The 21576-nt window shown below is 44.7% G+C and overlaps 1 protein-coding gene across 1 annotated transcript in view; it reads right to left on the bottom strand.

The window, feature by feature from the left end:
• ARHGEF33 (Rho guanine nucleotide exchange factor 33) overlaps positions 1–21576 on the bottom strand; it is a 162519-nt gene that overhangs the window by 59127 nt on the left and 81816 nt on the right. Inside the window, exons 2-3 of the mRNA XM_075594957.1 lie at positions 10808–10857; positions 783–1064 (exon numbers count right to left, since the gene is read on the bottom strand). Of these exons, the coding sequence (XP_075451072.1) occupies positions 783–1064; positions 10808–10857 (332 nt within the window). The remainder of the gene's footprint in view (positions 1–782; positions 1065–10807; positions 10858–21576) is intronic.

Here is a 21576-nt window from a genome sequence, read left to right as displayed (position 1 = left end):
AGTCGAACTGTGGCCCGCTATGCAGTTGAATTCCGGACCCTAGCCGCAGAGACCGGATGGAATGATGAAGCACTGGTAGCAGTCTTTTGGCAAGGCTTTACGGAGAACCTCAAGGATGAACTCGCCGCACTGGAATGCCATGCAGGGTTAGAGGATCTCATCACCCTATGTATCCGCATGGACCTGCATCTACAGGAGAGAAGAGCCGAGAGGGTTCCGCTCAAAGGAGGTACACAATCTCTTTACACTTTTCCACCAGCTTCCAGTACCGACTATTCTCTGGATCCAGACGAGGCAATGCAACTCTAGGGTAATAGCTTATTAAACCAACGAGAAGCAGCGCAGACGCAGCTCCGGTCTGTGTATGTATTGCGGTGTCAGGCTCTTCTTTGTCCCAATAAGTCTGGCAAATGCCAAATCCCAGTAAGGAAAGAGAGCATCACACGGGGAACTCTACCTACTTCTCCTTCTAGTCTACTTTTTAGGTTGATGCTGTCTATCAAATTGTCCGAGAAATCTTTTGCAGTCAAGACATAGGCCTTTCTGGACTCCGGGTCAGGTGGCAATTTCATCAACCAAAGTTTCGTGGAGAAACATTGTATCCCGTTGGTACAGAAAAAATCTTTGAAAGCAATATTTGAAAGCAATAGATGGCAGACCCTTACAACCAGCGTTCATTTCCTTGGAGATGGTTGCACTACGGTGGGAGACAGGTACGGACCATACAGAAAAGATCCGATTGGACATAATCCAATCTAATATTTCCGTAATTCTAGGATTACCATGGCTCCAAATTCATAATCCTTTCTTGAACTGGGCAGAGTCTCGGCTCGTCCATTGGAGTTCACAATGCCTAAAAAACTGTTCCGTTCCTTCCCAAACACTGGCTGCTGCTTCAGTGTCGTCTGAGCAGAAACCCGAACTACCCGGTATCTACTATTCCTTTCAGGACGTATTCGACAAGGTTCAGTCCGAGGAGCTGCCTCCACATCTGTCCTTCGACTATCCCATTGATCTTTTGCCTGGTTCAGTACCTCCCAGAGGAGGTTCATATCCACTGTCACCTCCGGAAAACCGCTCCATGAAGGAGTACATTCAAGAAAACCTTCAGAGGGGATTCATCTGGAAGTCTTCTTCTCCCTCTGGCGCAGGGTTTTTCTTTGTTAAAAAGAAAGATGGAACACTGCGTCTGTGCATTGACTACCGAGGCCTAAACAAAATCATGGTAAAGAATCGATATCTGTTACCACTCAATTCTGAACTGTTTGACAGGTTGCAAAGAGCCTTTATTTTTACCAAATTGGACTTGCAACGGGCATATAATTTGTTGAGAATTCGTCAGGGTGATGAGTGGAAGACGGCTTTCAATACGCGTGATGGAACCACGCATCTGCATTCCGGACCCTACTTCGTGGCCCCAGGTCGGTGTATCTATATCCAAAGAAAGATGCAAATGAATGCACAAAGCAGCACACTGCCCAGGGACACAGGTGTATAAAAGTAAAAATATATATTTATTGTCAGTCAGACATGACAAACAAGGAGGTAAGCACCCTCCAACGCGTTTCACACAACAAGGTGCTTTATCAAGGAGTATGGTACAACACACTGAGCCCTCTTTGTGTGTTGTACCATACTCCTTGATAAAGCACCTTGCTGTGTGAAACGCGTTGGAGGATGCTTACCTCCTTGTTTGTCATGTCTGACTGACAATAAATATATATTTTTACTTTTATACACCTGTGTCCCTGGGCAGTGCGCTGCTTTGTGCATTCATTTGCATCTTTCTTTGGATTACTTCTACTCTACAAGCGGCTGGACACGCCATCTGGATCACTACAGGCTCTAGGAGAGGGGTAAGATCTTCTGACACTCTATCAATATGGATCATCGCTATTGCTACAAACTGGGGTGAGTCTTTAGCTCTCAATATATAGCTACTTCCAATGAGGTACAACCTAGTGTAATTTTACATTTATGCTGTTGCCTTCAGGATTTTGATGCTTTTAGTGATATACTAAACTCATCCAGTAGTTCCCCCTCTCCACAAATGAGCTATATGTGTTTCCCTAAACATTGATGAACATTACTTAATTTCTCTGGACTGTTAGAGCACCCATTATCTTCATATACCGGTGTATCTATATCCCCACCTCGGCCTCATGGTTCAGTCCAGTCTGCGGTGTCTACCCATTACAGATGTACATCAAAGCATCCTTAACCTAAATCTAAAGCAAGGCTCCGCACCGGGAACTAAGCTAACTCATTGTCAGCTGTGAGATGGGCCCCAGGCACTCAAAATTGTGTAGATAAAGGTAAAAGACAGGCGCTACTTGTCAGATGAAACCAATAAATAATATGTGGAAAAGTGATTGAGAGAAATGGGTGACCCAACCCCTTGCTCAAACCTCACTGGTGGGACCTGTTTCACGGGTTCCAAGGATTAAGTATTGCTCAAAACATCCAGGGGGAGCATAAGGGAAGATAAGAGAACAAAATATATATATAAGTGCAGACGTTATGTGATTAGATGAGTATTTCAGCAGTGTCTTGGCTCGTATGGCTATTCTACTCACAGGAGCAAGGTATATTCAAAGCAGTTGGCAAATTGGGCTGCCACCCTTGAAGATGTCTATGATCTGTGCCCCCCAGGCGATACTCCGTCAGCGGTATGTGTATAGAGAGAGGGAAAGACTACATAGTGCGATCAGTATGAAAAAAGTTTATATATAGAAAACACAATAAAAATGCGCACTTACAATTTGCACAAAGATAAAAAGCATGTATCACATAATGTGAATGGAGGGTGTCCTGAAACAGCTCACCGCCTCCTTCTGGTCAGTCTGCTGGCTTCCGCGGCTCTGTGTCCTGGACCGGAGCTTCCTTCTGCGCGCCCGTCTGCAAGGTGTGACGTCACTGCATTCAGAGCTGGTTTCTACGGATCCTCTCCAAGACCAAAAATGGTCCGCAGGTAAACTCTACGCGTTTCGCCCAGCTACCAAACTGTTTCTCGGCTTCGTCAGGAGTATGTTGTGTGTTCTAATGGTGGCTATTTATACATGTTATTCAATTAAAAAATCAATCAATTAATCTAGATTGCACAAGGGAGTAGGTATTGGAATCAATGTTAATCCAATGAACCTGGGTACATAGGTGGCAATAGAACTTTGGGGATTCTATTCTATTCATATCATGTATAGTATTTGACAAATTCTAATGGGTATCAACAACAATTCAGCCCTTAATGGGTTTTATGATATGTCACCTGGCAAATGCTCATAATTCAAATATATGTGGATGTTAAAGTGTGTATAGCAAATACACATTAGGTATAGCCATAATACAGATCGAGGAGAATATAGGGAAATATATTACAATAGATGCTAATAATGACTCTATAATTTAAAGGGAATAGTTGACAAGTTGCTACATTCAGAATTGCTGTGTGTGATTTAACCAGAATGGTGGCATTACTTCTTGTCTGTGTTAAATTATCTTACAGGTCAAAAAGAGACTAATGAGGCTCTGATTCAAAAGGTGTCATGGTTCATCAAAAAGGCAAAAAATTGAGAGATTCTCAAAAATGATCCCATTTTGGGCCCTAACATTCCAGAGAAGCCCAATGTAATCTTCACCAAAGCAAGCAACCTTAAGAACAAACTAGCCCCCAGTGCACTCAGGGACAACAAATCTAAGGATAATGTATGGTTGAACAAAAAAGGTTTTCATGGCTGTTCCACCTGCAGGGCATGCCGGTTTAAATCATCTGAACATACCAAGTTCAATTCCAATGTCACGGGTGAAGTTTTTGATATTAACACCTCTATGACTTGCAGAACAGATCATGTAGTTTACATGACAGAATGTACATGCAAGCTACAATATATTGGCAAAACAATCAGGCCTATAAGAACTAGAATCATAGAGCACCTTAGTGGCATTAGTAGGAAATTAACCAACCACAGTATCCCCAATCATTTCACTGAATTTCATGGTGGGGAGCCGACAGGCTTAACCTATAAAGCCATTGAACATGTATTACCTCATTGGAGGGGAGGTGACAGGGGTTTAGAACTTTTGAAACGGGAAACCTTTTGGATTCACCGTCTTAAAACACTAGCCCCTAGAGGATTAAACGCTGAGATAGACATCACCCCTTTTTTGAATTAAATATCAACATGTATACTAGGCTCTGTAGGAGTTAAGTCTCGCCTCTGCTCTCCTGTTGCTCTCACCTGCTTTTCGTTTCAGATCTACCTCCAAGAATGGCTTTCTGTCTCGGACACCTTTATGTATAAATATGTCTTTGCATATCAGCTATGTCCATTGTCATTCACTTTACATGCACCATTTATTGTAAATGATATGTCACTAGAGTCTTTTGCTTATTAGATCACCCTCATGCCATCTTCTTGATCACTGCAGCACAAATATAATATTTCAACATTTTATAATATATTTTTTATTCATTTTTCTATGTGTGATTAGGAATTATAGTACCATTATTCCCACCCTTAATATTATGGGTCAAGTACCCTGGAATGTGTCATAGAGTGTCCATAGGATTGCTCTCTTCAATTTTTTGCCTTTTTGATGAACCATGACACCTTTTGAATCAGAGCCTCATTAGTCTCTTTTTGACCTGTAAGATAATTTAACACAGACAAGAAGTAATACCACCATTCTGGTTAAATCACACACAGCAATTCTGAATGTAGCAACTTGTCAACTATTCCCTTTAAATTATAGAGTCATTATTAGCATCTATTGTAATATATTTCCCTATATTCTCCTCGATCTGTATTATGGCTATACCTAATGTGTATTTGCTATATACACTTTAACATCCACATATATTTGAATTATGAGCATTTGCCAGGTGACATATCATAAAACCCATTAAGGGCTGAATTGTTGTTGATACCCATTAGAATTTGTCAAATACTATACATGATATGAATAGAATATAATCCCCAAAGTCCTATTGCCACCTATGTACCCAGGTTCATTGGATTAACATTGATTCCAATACCTACTCCCTTGTGCAATCTAGATTAATTGATTGATTTTTTAATTGAATAACATGTATAAATAGCCACCATTAGAACACACAACATACTCCTGACGAAGCCGAGAAACAGTTTGGTAGCTGGGCGAAACGCGTAGAGTTTACCTGCGGACCATTTTTGGTCTTGGAGAGGATCCGTAGAAACCAGCTCTGAATGCAGTGACGTCACACCTTGCAGACGGGCGCGCAGAAGGAAGCTCCGGTCCAGGACACAGAGCCGCGGAAGCCAGCAGACTGACCAGAAGGAGGCGGTGAGCTGTTTCAGGACACCCTCCATTCACATTATGTGATACATGCTTTTTATCTTTGTGCAAATTGTAAGTGCGCATTTTTATTGTGTTTTCTATATATAAACTTTTTTCATACTGATCGCACTATGTAGTCTTTCCCTCTCTCTATACACATACCGCTGATGGAGTATCGCCTGGGGGGCACAGATCATAGACATCTTCAAGGGTGGCAGCCCAATTTGCCAACTGCTTTGAATATACCTTGCTCCTGTGAGTAGAATAGCCATACGAGCCAAGACACTGCTGAAATACTCATCTAATCACATAACGTCTGCACTTATATATATATTTTGTTCTCTTATCTTCCCTTATGCTCCCCCTGGATGTTTTGAGCAATACTTAACCCCAGGCACTCAAAACACAATGAGCCCAGCCCACTCAAGTCAACAGCAGACCCCCTCTCAGCTTCAGTCAGGCCACCTGTTGGTGCGGGAAAAGCGAACACTGCCTCCCCCCCTGAAACAGCTGCAGCCCCAATGCTGCACCTAGCACAACAGGACAAGGATTGGCCCCCACCCACAAAGCTGGTGCCCCTTCCCATGCGGCTGCCACGTCGAGACGAAAGAGCCCCATGAGTGGGTACTGAACACGGAAATCCCGGTCATACATTCTTCCCTTTGTCTACAGTAGATGAAAGTTCATGTAACATTGGTCTTGGGAAATGTGTTTCAATTTTACCTGTCACAAGCCACTAACGCGCATACCTCAACTATGCTTAACAGCATGCACAGCCCCCTTTAAATTATTGCATAGTGCCTGACTGATCAGGAGCACCAGATTAAATATCTGTGGGACTCTGACCCACCTCCTGGGGTAACCAATCAACCCATTTTTTCAAAAACATTTTTTATTTGTTTTGCACGAGGGGCTGATAGTGGACATCCTCCCAGCCTCCCTGATGAGATGAAATGAGAGGTCCCAAATTATCCTGCCTCTGCCGCAAAATGGCCTCAGCCGTTCCCACAACCTGTGTCCTTGAAACTATGGACCTGTGAGCTGCTTCCTCTAAGCTATTGCTCTAGTGCCGTTCACTGGGCGTCTGTCACCTTAGTTCGTGTGTCTGGTTTTGCCACTCGACTGCCTGCTGCATCTAACTCCCTCTCTTTGGTTCACAGATCTCTCCATTGATTGATCTCTCTATGGTGTCCTCCGCTGGAACATGTGGCCTCCCTCTGTGTCCATCATTGTGTGCTGTGAGCTACCCTTGGCACCTTAGTCTCCTCCACCTCTACCACATCATGTCATTCTCTGTCCTGGTCATTCATTCCCTTGGTATATACTTACCCTGCTTTACATTATTAGTTGCCTGTCACTACTTGGGATCTTATATATAGCTAGGGCATATACATTTATTATTAAACAGTGACACACATGTTTAACCCTTTGTATTTGCTATCTTCCCTTTGTGCTATATATCTCTGTCTGGGCCCCTGGTGGGCTGCTGCTGCTGCATGGAGAAGATCTCCTCCGGCGTTGGTGCACGCCGCTTTAAGGCTCTCAGACATCACCATCTGCACATTGCTGGGCTGCCTGCACCAGGAGGAGTTTGCTGCCACGACCCGTTTTTTGCCATTGGACATTTCCTGCATTTACTGGACTCAAAGTATGTTCTTTCTCTCTGTATGTGGGTGCCTTTACATTGTTCTCTCTGCCTTTATCTTGTCTTATGTTAAGTCTGTATATTCCTTGTCTCCATAGGCACTCCAGCGTGGGTCATTAACCCTTTAGTACCCTGCTTTGCCAGCTAATTCCACTGCTACTTAGATAGCCTTTATAGTGTTGATGTATACCTTTTAGGTTCAGACCCTTATCATCCAGTTTCCCTGTTACTCACTTAGGGTTAGTTGGTCTGAGTCTTGTGCCTCACAGCCTACCTTCATTCTGTTGGGATATTCAGTGATAGCTTGTCACTGTGTCTCTCAGGGACATTGTTACAGGGTTTAGGGAAGTACCAGGTGACTACGGTCTACCTGGGAACGGGCCTGTAGAAGGGGTTTCTATACCTCGAAACGTGACGTTTCCCCCCTTGCCCTGGACTTTTAACTCCCAGTGTTTTCCCTTTTTTCCCTCTCCCCTTTCCCATTCCCTGTCCTTGTCCCTGCCCTAGCATATAGTGCTTTCTTTTTGGTCTTTGTTTGACCATTTTTTGCATCATTCATGTACCATTAAATATTTACTTTTGGCTGAATCCATTTACTATCTGTTCTTTCCGTTTGAGTCCTGGGAACATTTGTGGTTTATGGATCTGTGTGTGTTCCCACAACCTATCTGGTCACCAAAGAGGCTCCCCAAGGGCTTAAACCTCAGTCACTCGCCTTGGAGAAATTTCACTGGGAAGGAGGGGGAACTGAAAGGGCAGCAGAAGGCCCAAAGAGTCTGAAATTACCACCATATGTCCAAGGGGCCTTCACTCACCCAATGCTGTGCTGACCGGTTCCCCGCTCAGGCTCCCATGGTGCATGCTCTCAGCCCAGCCAGGATCTACTGTAGGCCTGGTGGGCCTCTCCGCGCACTGCACAGCTCCCTGAACCCCACGAGGACGCCGTCAAAACCCGCACTACAGCCTATAACCCTTGCTGGTGGTTGAGAGTGCCACCAACAAGGGGGTTCCCATGAAACTCAACCCCACAACCGGACTATGTAACGCGGGGGTTGAGGGAGCCAGGAATATCAAAGGGAGCAGGAGGGCAGCAGCAGGAGGCATAATGGCCAGAGCTCTCCCCTTACCCCCGCTGATCCCCCGGTCACCTGGTAAGTCACGGACTGCTTACCCTAGAGCTTCCACCCCCATCTCCACTCAAAATGCAGGGCTGCTGCCACCGCAGCCTACCTCCTGCCTCGAGCTGCTAACATAGCTCCAGCACCCGGGACAGACACTGCAAAAACACAGTAAGGGGCGCGGTATGATCTCCCACCCCTTACTGCCAGCCTATATCCCCAGCCCCCCTCTGGGGCATCACCTGTGACCAAAAGGGGAGGGGGAAGCATGGGCCTTGCGGTCATGAAGCACTTCACATAGGGCTCAGTGCTTTCTTTCGTTCTGATATCATGTTTTGGTAAATCCACTGGAACCTTAGTCTAAGGGATATATATTTTGCCACCGGTGAAGAGATTAGTCTTGACAGAGCTACTCCTAATTTTGAGAGGCAAACAAGTATCTGACCTTTACACCCTTACAATCGTGGATTGTTTAGCATCATTCAATCAGTCCACTTTCAAATATCACAAAGATATGTAGCACCCTGCTACAAATTCCCTTTGCCCTGCATGTCAGTCCTGGTAGCTGCAGGCAGTGCTGGGGTTAAGTCCTCACAAAACTCTGACATGTGAGTTAGCTACAATTATATTTCTATAATGTTGCACTTCCTAGGCACATGTTGGGCCTTGTGCTTAGTTCAAGAAGTTGCTGGAAGGGTCGCCTGACTGAGGTGATCCTGTTGCAACAATTAATCTGCCCAGATACGGGGGCAGAGTGTTGGCCATGCCCTGGGTATAAAAGGTGAAGATCCATCATGTATTCAGACCCCCAGCAGGGAGGATCTCTATAACACCAGCGAGGATCCCAGACTCTAACATCAGGGAGGAGTCCAGGCTCTCCTAGCCTGTAAAGCAGGAAAGCAGCACACACCATCTTATTTGTTTCTATATAGGGACTGCATTCCAGTTAAAGGGCCCCATAGAGAGGTGCTATAGGAATCTACATTCCTGTAGGAAGCAGTCCATTCTCAGATTTAAGTAGGGCGCTTGGGTGGATTTATGCTGGGTTCCAATCTCAAGATTTAAGTAGGGATCAGGGATGGACTAACTCGCAATGCAAGAGACTAAATGGATGCTGTATTTTGTATGCTGAAACCCAGTCCTGTTTGTATGGACTATGCCGCCGATCTAAATAAAGACAAGTACAACGTTCCTGGCGCCCTGTTCTGTTCACCAGCTCCCTTATGCTACGGCCCCAGTCCTCCCTGCTGCACGCGCGATTGGCAGCGTGTGCAGTGACTACAGCCGCGATCGACGGTCTGTAGGGGAGCGCGGGGGGGACAGGGCAATGACTGGGGCATGGTCATGACGGGGCATATCTGCCCTGCCATTGGCTGCTCGCCGGCCACGTGATCGCATTGCGGCACAGGAAGGCAAAATTCTTGTCTTCCCTGCCAGCGTGCGTGTCACAGCGCTTTGTGCGCCCACACGCGCACAGCCACAGGGGCCTGCCCCATAGAGGGCTGTGCTGTGGTATGTGGCGCACACGCCATAGCGGGATCCGCCATGACCACCGGGGACTCAGCCTTATACAAGCTGGCATGAATCCACCATCTAGCCTGAGATGCAAAAGGTAAACTGCTGAGCACCTACACAGTTTTGAACAGGTATAAACCCTGTCAAAACCCCAGAGAATACTATCCCTCTTCTTACATGTACAACCTATCCCTCATTTTTTTTTTGGGGGGGGGGAGTAGGGGTGTCACATATATATTCATTATTCTAGTGAATTATATCAGACCAAGGATATCTTTTTTTTTTTAGTAAAGACCTTGACTGAATGCTGACCCTTTTTTCACCTTTCTCTGCTACTCAAGGGGGGATTCAGGAATGTAGGGTCCCCTTTGAGGATGACACCCAGGGATTCTGGTAGGTCTGGGTACTGTCACCAGACCTCCATAATATACACATATAATTGTAGTGGGCCATCAATGATAACACTTGGGCCTATTTAACCTGGGGTTAACAGATAAAAGTGCTTTTCGCAGAATTTGTACATTACTGGTTCTTTGCCCGGAACATTTTGTAGCAACCGGTCAGAGTACAAGTAAATCAGCTTTACAAATGAATTTTAATTTAGTAGGAGACTATTTTAACCCTTTTAGATAACCCCACTTTTAGCAAACACAAGTACAGACAAGTTAATAAACCAAAAACATGTATTTTTAAGTTGTAACTGGTAACTCAAGTTAACAGTTTGCAGTAGAATATTGAATATAGATAGGGCCCATCGTCACTGTAATAATTAGGTTAATTATGTTTAATATACTGATTTGCAGGAATTAGTAATCCAGCCCTCCACATAAAAATTAACCTTTAATAAAGAAAAATACTGAGATGCCATTTCATGCCGTTTGATTTCACATCCTCCGATGGCAGATGTTTTGAAGAAAAGTTATGGTAAAATGTATAAGGTTTGTCCATTACCACATATTTGCTTAGTTTTTAACCCTAATTCGAATCAGAGTATTGATGGATAACTATGGCAGGTGACGTTAAGACAACTCTGCTTTCATTCTATCCAAAATGAATGAACATTTCTTAAAGTTACAGATCCTCAAGAGGATGGAAATCAGATCCCCATTTAACTTCTCTGATAGTTCAGGAAGCTATATGATTATTTCCCAGCTTGGGTTGTTTTACATTATTTCCCAGTCCTTGTTTTTTTTTTTAAAGATTTCTTTCATATTACCTGGTATATCTGAGCTGGGAGGCTGTTTACTGGTACATTTTCAGTCTCTCCTGTAAGGAAGAAAAAGACAGGGACCCGTAAAAATAAAGTACACTGAACACGCGTGAACATCTTTACTGTAAACATGTGGTAGGAGAAATCATTTCCGCTGGACTTAAGTGAAATTGAATAACAAGGAACCAAACATTTCTGAGACTAAACCCGTCACTGTTCATAGACATAGTACCCTAGCTTCTCAACCTCCCCCTTATCAAAGAGCATGGTTACTTGCAACCAATATACAAATGTTTACATAACGGTCCACTGGTGTATTTAACAAAACTCACCTAATTAAGAAAATTAACCAGCTTACAGTCAATAGGTAGAGAGACAGCTAAAACTCCTGGGCCACTTACAGAGACTTCGCACTACCTGCGGTTCCCAGCTCACAGTCATGGTTTAGTAAAGTGCATTATAATTCCTCACAGACACCGCCGGTAGTGAAAGCCCCTGGAGACCCTGCTTGATTTATTTTAATATTTAATTGCGCAGTTACATACGGATTCCTATTACCCAGCTAGTCATTGAGCTCTCCCCCATCCACTTTATTTCTCCCTTTCAGACAGGAGAAAGTGTCTGTTGCCTTTCTCATCCTCTCAACCATACACAGACACCCGTGGGGACAACCCGGGGACCACCAGACACCCACAGTGACCACCTGTGGACCCCGTGGGGCCCACTGACACCCGCAGGGACCACCTGGAGGCCCACGGAGCCTAGCGGGGACCACCCAGAGGCCCCCAGACATCCGTGGATACCCCCCAGGGTGCACTGTGGGACCTGCGGACACCAGTCGGGACCACCGGGGACCCCCACCGGACTGGAGTATTAATTGTGTATGTAAAAAAAAAATAATGGTTTTACAGTATCTGGGGGCACAGGGTGGGTGAGTGGTGTATTGGTGTTTATTAGATATTGTAATGGTTTATTGGGGGCCTAGGAGGTGGGTAGTAGGGCTATTGTGTGTGTGTATTTTTTTTTTGTATTGTGGGTAGCGGGGGTGGATGAAGGGGGTATTAGCCCCAAGGATGGGTGTTTAGGCCTACCGGAGGTGTAGCGGGAGGGGTTAACCCCTTCATTACCTTAGCGGTATTAACCGCTATGGTAATGAAGGGGTTAAGTCCACCCGCTACCCCCCGCACGTCCTAAACACCCACCAAGGGCCAAATACCACCTTCACCCACCCCCGCTTCCCACAATAAGCCTGGCACGGGTGGTTAACCCCTTCATTGCCTTAGCGGTTAGCCGCTAAGGTAATGAAGTTGTCTGTAAATGTATTTTTCATGCATGGGATTCATGCGGTCGGTCTCCGGTGCTGGTATTAATGGATATCAGCTCCGGAGATCCCCGGCATCAATGCGATGCAGGAAACATGCATTTTATTTTCTAAGTGTCGTCTCGCTGCTCATCACCAGATTCTCCCCACCTTCTTGGCAACTTTCTGTAGCGGGACGATTTGTAGAGAAAATCACCATTCTAAAGTGGCGATCAGCTGCGATAAGCTGATCGGGGCTTATAGAATTAAGCGTGTTTGAAAAACTGGCAATCAGTGCCGAAAAGTGGCTTATCGTCGCGCGTCTGCCGATTTTTTTCCGGGAAAAAAATATTGCGATTTTTGCTCTTATCGCCAGCTTATCGGGACTTAGTGAATCGCAGTAGGCTTTTTTTGGCTATAAGTGGCCTATCGCTGCTTACTGCATGAGGCCCTTATTCTCAACATTTTTTGTCTTGTCCAATTTATGAAAGACCAACCCTTTCTACCAATTATTACTTTGTCTCACCTTATACTGTATGTCATGTACAACACTATGTACTCAAGTGCCCAAGTATGTATGTATGTTTTTATTTATATAGCGCCATTAATGTACATAGCGCTTCACAGTAGTAATACATGTGACAATCATATAAATAACAAATAATACAAAAAAGACATAATGGGAATAAGTGCTTCAGACATAAAAGTAGCATTTAGGAAAAGAAGTCCCTGCTCCGAAGAGCTTACAATCTAATTGGTAGGTAGGAAGAATGTACAGTGACAGTCGGAGAGCATTCTGGTATGTGTGTCTGCAGGGGGCCAAGCTTTATGTTGTATGAGGTATAAAGTATCAGCCATCGAGCTACTCATATGCTTCATTAAGCAGGTGTGGTTTAAGGTGGGTTTTAAAGGTGGATAGGGAGGGTGTTAGTCGGATATATAGGGGAAGGGCATTCCAGAGGTGTGGGGCAGTCAGTGAGAGGTTTAAGGTGGGAGAGGGCTTTAGATACAAAAAGGGTAAAGAGAAGACATCCTTGAGCAGAACGCAAGAGTCAGGATGGTGCATAGCGAGAAATTAGGGCTGAGATGTAAGGAGGAGCAGAAGAGTGTAAAGATTTAAAAGTGAGGAGAATTGTGTGTGATACGGGATTTGATAGGAAGCCAGGAGAGGGATTTCAGCACGGGAGAAGCCGAGACAGATTTAGGAAAGAGTAGAGTGATTCTGGCAGCAGCATTTAGGATAGATTGTAGGGGAGACAGGTGAGAGGCAGGAAGGTCGGACAGCAGGAGGTTACAGTAATTGAGATGTGAGAGAATGAGGGTCTGTGTCAGAGTTTTAGCAGTCGAACAACAGAGGAAAGGGTGTATCTTTGTAATATTGGAGAGGAAAAAACAACAAGTTTTAGCTACCTTTTGAATGTGAGAGGAGAATGTAAAAGAGGAGTCGAATGTGACCCTTAGGCAGCGTGCTTGGGCTACTGGGTGAATGATAGTACTTCCAACAGTAATGTGGAAGGAGGTAGTAGGGCCATGTTTGGGAGGAAATATGAGGAGCTCTGTTTTTGCCTTAAGTCGGCGGATGGCCACCCAGGCCATCCAGGATAATATAACAGAGAGACATTCAGAAACTTATAGTGTCCGCAGAAGGAGTGGCTACCGACCCCGCTAAGGTCGAAGCCGCAGTAAACTGGCCCAGACCAGATAATGTGATGAAGCTACAATCCTTTTTGGGGTTTTGCGGATACTACAAAGACTCATAGAGGGGTACTCAAGAAGGCCAAAGTCCTCAACAATCTGTTGAAGATCTACCCAGAAGAGCCTCAGCAAAAAGCCGCAAACACCGTTCAGGGACAAATGGACTTCCGCCTGCGAGAAGGCCTTCACAGGGCTGACAACGAGTCTCACTGAAGCCCCTGTCTTGGCCTGTGCAGACCCGGAGCAACCGTACATCCTACACGTGGATGCTAGCTTCAACGGGCTGGGAGCGGTATTACACCAAAAATAACAACGACGAGAGAAAAGGACCCCAAGGAGAGCACTCGCACACTCAATATGACAAGTGTACACGTGGACAATGTGGTGTAAGAGAGGATTGGGTAAATTAAAACACTTTAATATGAGTCGTAACTCAGAAAATTAAAATAAAGTGGAACGCTGTGGGTCAAAGTACAATACTTAATGTGAGCCAATATGACAGCGAATTATAAAAACGGAACTGGACGTAATGATAACTGCGACCAATGCACTGTCCTTACTCTAAAGGACAGAGATGACAGTGTAAGGGCCAAGTAGCAGTTCTTAGATCCTATTGATAACTGTGGTAAATGAAGCTAACCACGTAATGCCTGGAGAGCTTACTGGAGATACAGGTAAGGTCTCGCCTCATTAGGGTAACCAATTTATAGTATAAAGGGCTAATCCCGTTGGTAGATAGTCTCTGGGTATGTAATGCAGGCACCGGGTGCCGGTCAGTACAGTGCAGTGTGCACTTAACATTCAAGTGCACTCCCAGTGGCATGTAGTTGAAGTGATTCTTACCTGCCAATGGATTGCACCTGTGTGCACTAGATATACCATGGCAGGCAGGATCAATAGCTGCTAGAACATTGCACAAGTAGTGCCTGTTTACACGTAATGTCCAATAGTATGGACCGTAGGATACATCCGTCCATAACAGCAGACCTAGATACCAGGTGTTGGCTAGACACCTTAGACTAATGCAGGGTGCTTGTAAGTATACCGGCCAAAGTGAGCTGCTGAGTTAAAAATGTATTCATATTGCTACAATAGCATAGCTCCACACGAGGAGCTACTGGGGACGGACGCGCTCCGATCGCGAGCACTAGTCCCGCCCCTCAAGGAGCAGTTCTCCTGCGGAATTTAGGAATACCAGGAAAGCATAAGTTAGTGCACCGCTGGTGAGAAACTCCCTTCGAGGTGGAGTCACAGATGCCGGGCCTCCCTGTATATCGCATCCGAGATTTAGACGGAAGGATAAAGGTCTGGCATTGGAATCACTTGCTACCTATTCCTCAAGGGGGGGAAAGTGAACCTGAACCATCCCCAATAGTGCCGGTAAGTGAACAGGAGGAATCCAGGGAAATCCCGAATGCTGTAATGGAAAATAATCAGGATCCTTTGGAAGGAACCTCTGCCACCAGAAATGGAGACTGGTGGGCACACCCAGAAGAAGTAGTGGGTAATGGGCCTGTCCTCCGTACCCTACCCAGCGGCTTCAATAAGCCGACCACTCAACCCAAGGGGCCCAAGATTTATTCCTATTAGAGACTATGTAGCTCAAAATTCACACCTTATGAGAGGGCGAGGGCCTCAAGCTGATGGTAGCCTCTCCATCCCAGAAGACGTCAGAGAAGAGACTCATCGGAGTCAAAGAATGAGACGCCCACCAACGAGAATGGTGTATGATTCGTTAGGAGTACCTCACTATGAGTCTTAGCAGCTGTCTCGGAGCAGGTTTGCCTCTGTAATGACCATGCTCACTGAACTGTTTAATTTGGTTTAGATGTATTGTACAAAGTTAAGTTGTATAATGAACTGTATTTTTCATTATATAAAAGTTGTATATGTATTCTCACGTGGGGCCGTTGAGGTCTCCACAGGGGGAAGATGTAGCCTAGTTTCCCTACCCTGCCTCCGGTGCGGGGATCTGTTTAGTGGTTGCATGGAGTGCTGCGCGATTGGGAGGTTTGCGAGTTGCACATGTGCAGTACGGCGAGGCAAGCATGCGCAGTGGAGGACGCAGCGGCCATCTTAGTGTATCTCCGCAGATGCAGCCATGGAACTACAAGTCCCAGAATCCCTAGAGGGAGGGACTGTACCACATGGGACTGCCCAGCCAATAGGATTGTAGCAAGTGGGAAAACGGGATATCTTACGCGTGCAGGGAGCACACACCAGTCCTGACGGAGGAGGCAAAGAAGAAGGTAGTGTCCAGGGAGCAGTGCTTCCTGGCCTAGGCCTAGATCTTGCCCCCCTAGGCCCCAGTTACACCCTGAGCCATAAGAGTAATGTTGTAGGGCTGGCCTCAGATAGGGATTCTTCCCCTACTGATACTTCTGCACCGGTGACCGGACAACCACGTGGTGCTCTATGACCTGGGATCAGGCCGCAGTACTCCAGAACAATTAGGTGAGACCCTCCGGCTGGTGCTCACCCCACGAGGCGGATCTGGACACTAAGGAGAGAGGGGATTTGTGTTGGAGGCCCCGCTGCATGGGACCCGCTCCAACTCACTACGCCAAGCAGCACCAGGGTACTGGAGTACCCAACAAATAAAGGTGATGATAACGCTCAATACCACATAAATAATCTAAAGTAAGCACCAGGTGCATAGGGAAAATTAACATAGAATGCAAAAAGATGTTGACCGAGGTCACATAAGTCCCTTTTTAGCACGCACTCATGGTGCAACAATAATGAATAGTAGGGAGGATATAGTAATCCTTAGAGGAGCCGAACTGATGCCAATCACCCACAAAGGCAGGGCTATATGGCGACAGGACGTCTAACCTGTTAAAATGAAAATAATAAATGTTTATTAGGATATCAATACTCCGAAACAAGTTAAAAGTATGTAAAAGTGAATTAAAACTTGGAATAAAATATTCCCCAAGCTGGGAGGTGCTAGTGCGGTTAGTGATAGTGCTGGCTAGTAATGACAGGGTTAAATGCACAGCGAACCAAACGCTCTTGTCACACTCTAATGTAGCCCTCCATAAATCACTATAAAGTTGCTGGATGGTAAATGGTGTCATACAATAAAGTTGCAAAATGTATCACACCATAATTGGCTCAGTAATGATAGGACAAATAAGCAAAGTAAGCACTGTATGTATAACATCCATATAAATCACACCATCAACCACAGACAGCAGCTCAGTGTGATGTGTAACACACTAAAGTAGCAGGCTGAGTACACACTAATACAACTATGTTGCAAATAGTACCAAGGGATCACAGAAAGTGAGTACCAGAGACAGGCTATGAGTAGCCGTGAATAATGCAAACGTATCTGCTGCCTTTGCTGCTGTGAGGATGTGGACGCTACAACCGCTGACTAACACCAGACCTCATGTGGACGCCACCGACGTGACGTCACAGCACCCGACGATCGTTTCGTGTCGTGAGACACTTCTTCAGGGGGGAGGGGCTATACACTCAAGTGTCCATGCGCCTAATATACCCTCTAGTGAGAGGGAGGAGCAAACAGTAAAGGCTGATCTCTGGTGTTGCCTGTCTGTAATTAACAGACACGGCTTGTTGCTCTGTGCTGTATCCACCCACAAATAGGGAGGAGGGAGGAGGGGGGTTATTCCCACACAGATGAGGGGGTTATTTAAGAGAGACAGTGTATCATGTAATTAGGTAGATATAGCAATACAGTGTGAATGAATGCATAAATAACCAAACAAATCAGTTATTTTAAAGTTACACACAAACTGGCATATTGAGCATGATAATGGTCTTGATACAGATGAAACATCAAGATATACATGACACTAGTAGTAGCATGTGTGCATAGGCTTAAGGTCCAGATGAACATGATGTAGGGGATAAATGTATAAGGTAATATAACCACTATAGTAGAGCACGCCAGGGTTGTGGAAATGCAATATAGTGTACAGTCCACCCCCTAGGGCTCAAAACAGGTTTCTGATGGTAAAGACATATATATATATACACCTGAATTCCACTACCCAAAATTATAGGAAGTAATAATGTAGCAAACAAAGATGTTATCAGAAACAGCACATTGTGGATGATAATAAGTGGTAGAACCGGTTCTAAACAGACATATGTTGAGATGTCACTGATGGTTATGTGGAGGGTAAGTATATGCATAATGAAGGCATGTTGGGGTTGGATCGCAAAGTATTGGATTATGTATCCATAGGTACAGGTGAATTACTGGTGTAGAACTGTACTACTCTGGGCAACCCGCCCCCAAAGGGGGTCAAAACGGGTTTCTATAGTTAATATCTACCTAGATCCCACTACCCATGATCAAATGAAGGTAACGAGTGGTAAAGAGAGATATATCAGATGAATGAGGTATAGATGAATCCCTCATTCAGCCCCAATGGTGATTTCGTACCCAGTTTCTGTATCCATCTGCATTTATGTTGTAACAGTTTGCGATCCCAATCCCCTTTGCGGGGTCCCCAGGGCACATGTTCTATCCCTATAAAGGTAAGTACATCCACATTGCCCCCATGTATCTCATTCCATGTCTTGCCACATGGGTATCCCGTTTATTACGAACAGAGCCAATGTGTTCGAGTACCCTGATCTTAAGTGGCCTATGGGTCTCGCCTACATACTGTTTAGTACATACGCATGTAATCAGATACACGACTCCACTCGTCATACAATTAATGAACATCTTAATTGGGAATGAAGTTGTGTTGTTTGAATCTGAAAAGAACTGTGCTTTTTGCATTGATGGGCAGGCTTTACAACGGCCGCAGGGATAGAACCCTTTAGGTTTAGGTCCCAACCAGGTTCTATTTTGATGGTTCCTGTGATGACTATGTACCAAAATATCCTTAAGATTTCTGGACTGCCTGCATACCATGCTTGGTGACGTTTTCAAGACCTGTTTCAGATCATTGTCCTGTGTCAGAATGTGCCAGTGCTTGGTTAGACTCTCACGTATCAGTTCCCATTTGTCATTATAGGTGCTGATGAACCTGACCACTTTCTCACCCATATTATCAATAAGTGGGCGGGGTTGAAGCAATTGGTGTCTTTGAGTACATAGAGCCCGATGATAGGCCCTTTTGACTGTTTGTTTACTGTAGCCCCTCTCCAGAAAACGACCTCTCGTATCAGTGGCCTGTCTCTTAAACTCAACAGTATTGGAGCAGTTACGCCTCAGGCGCAAAAATTGTCCCGTAGGTTTACTATTAACCATATACGTGGGATGGTGGCTAGAGGCCACGAGAAGACTATTGGTGGAGGTGGGCTTACGGAAAATCGTGCTTTCCAGTACACATTCCTTGTTTTTGGTGATTGTGAGATCTAGAAAGTCAATGCTATGTGGACTAGATGTATATGTAAGTTTCAAATTGAAATCGTTAGTATTCAGTATACCAATGAATTCAGTCAATAGGCTAACAGTCCCACTCCAAATCAACAGGATATCATCTATATATCGTATCCACATATTAATGTGTTCGACATACCGCTCGTTGTTTTCCATGAACACCACCGTCTCCTCCCACCATCCCAGATAAAGGTTTGCATAGGTGGGAGCACAGGTGGTGCCCATGGCGGTACCCTGTACCTGATGATAAAACTTGTCTTTAAAGAGGAAATAATTCCGAGTAAGCACTAGGCTCAATAGTCTAGTAACAAATGCATTATGGGGCCCAGAGTGTGTGTCTCGAGCTCTCAAAAAATAGGATACCGCTTGTATGCCTACATCATGTAGAATACTCGTGTACAGGCTCTCAACATCAATACCAACAAGAAGTACATGTTGTTCGAGAGTAATGCCTTCCAGTCTAGTTAGAACATCTGTAGTGTCCTTCAGATGGGAGAGGAGAGAGCTGACAAAAGGTCTCAAAAATTGATCTAGATACACGCTGATATTAGATGTTACACTCCCCACCCCGGATACAATAGGTCTACCTGGTGGTGGATCTTTCTTTTTATGCATCTTTGGTAGATAGTAGAAGGTAGCCAGAGTGGGATTCTTTATCAGCATGAAATGAAATTCATTCTGCGATATAACCTTATTTTCCAGTCCCTCCTTCGGAATCTGAGAGATTTCCTCTAGGAATATTTTTGTTGGGTCAGAGGATAAAACCTCATAACAGTTGGTATCTGAAAGTAGTCGTAAGCTCTCTTTGACGTATGCTTCCTTGTTTAGCAGGACCACATTGCTCCCCTTGTCGGAGGGCTTGATAACTATGTCACTATCCATTGCTAAATCCATCAAAGCCGTATGTTCCTGAAAGGTAAGGTTATGCTTATCTTGTCTCTCTGTGAGTGACATGATGTCATTCGTTACCAATTTCGTAAAAACATCCACATTTGAACAGGTTTTAATAGATGGTGTAAATTTGGATTTAGCTTTAAGGTTTGTAAATGGTCCCTGACCCACTGGGCGTTCGCTCTCCTCGTGTAGTTCCTCTAAAACCTGAAGCAGATTAAAGTCTTTGTCATTAAACTCCTCCATAGGAGTATTGATGCTGGCCTATTGTTGGCATCGTTTAAAGAATTTGTGTAAGCATAATTTGCGAGCAAATAAGTTCAAATCCTTAATGCATTTAAATTTATCTATCCTATTGATGGTGCAAAAAGTGAGACTCCTCGTTAAGACAGAAATATGATCTTGGCTCAACACCTTCTTTCTGTCTCTTAGCGAGTCTGCCGACCCCCTTCTTGTCTTTCTAACCCTGGTGCGTTGGACTGGGGGCCTAGTCTCTCTAAAAAAGAGGTAGTAGTGAGGGTTGATGTAGGTGGGTCTGGACCTTTGTGTGGATGGGATAGTGTCCCTTAATGGTGCAGATGTATCGGGATCAATGTCGCTAGCTGAAGTTTCACATTCACTGGATGACTGATAAGTCCTTTCCTGAGTATGTACTTTCAAACGTTTAAGTTTTTGTCTAAATATTTTATTGTCAATAAAATCACGTTGAAATTTGCGTAGACGCCAGACGCCAGAAAGGAGAGGAAGTTCCCTGAGTCGCTCTCAATTCAGACCATGTTTGATAGGAACCTCAGGCTGCAATCTTGGGTTGCCGGAGAGACACTTACAAGGTGACACCAGATAGGCTGAATCAGTCACTCTACCTGCGCGCCTCTCACAGGCGATCGCAGGGGGGTTTATTTAATTTTAAACACTACAGTAAGGTCTTACAGGAAAACACAGTACAACGGAGCAAACGGATGGCGGTCTGGTTTCATGTTGGCACATGGGCTTGCCCATATAATGCTTTTTATTCAGTGGCAAATTGTGAGTGTGCAATTGTCTTGATCATGTTATTAAAACTTTGCAATTGGATTTTACACAAGGATCGGGCGCTTTTCCTCTTTTTGTTTTTCTAATAGGTATTTGTTGGGAGGTTGTTGATCCCAAGGAAGAAGCTGCCCGGACCCCATAACCATCCACACAAGGTTTACCCATCACTGGGTTACAGGACATTAGACCATCATTTTTTGGTCATTCTTGAACTTTGACATTTTTAAATATTGTTTGTTATTGTTTTATACATTTTATTTTCATATATATTATCACATAGTCATATCTCACAATAATTATCCACCTATATAGCCGTCACTACCACACTTAATTATTGCATGATATGGTATTCATTTATTGTCATCTGTGCTGACCAGGGCATTTTTTGGTGGTTTTTGGGAGATCACGATTCGGGTGGTCACTTTAACATATATTACTTGTGAGCACATTCACATGTCTTAGACAGGTCTGCAACCCTACTTTTCG

The sequence above is a fragment of the Ascaphus truei genome, chromosome 4 (assembly GCF_040206685.1).
Source record: "Ascaphus truei isolate aAscTru1 chromosome 4, aAscTru1.hap1, whole genome shotgun sequence".
Classification (NCBI taxonomy): domain Eukaryota; kingdom Metazoa; phylum Chordata; class Amphibia; order Anura; family Ascaphidae; genus Ascaphus; species Ascaphus truei.
This window is presented reverse-complemented; position numbering and strand designations above follow the sequence as displayed.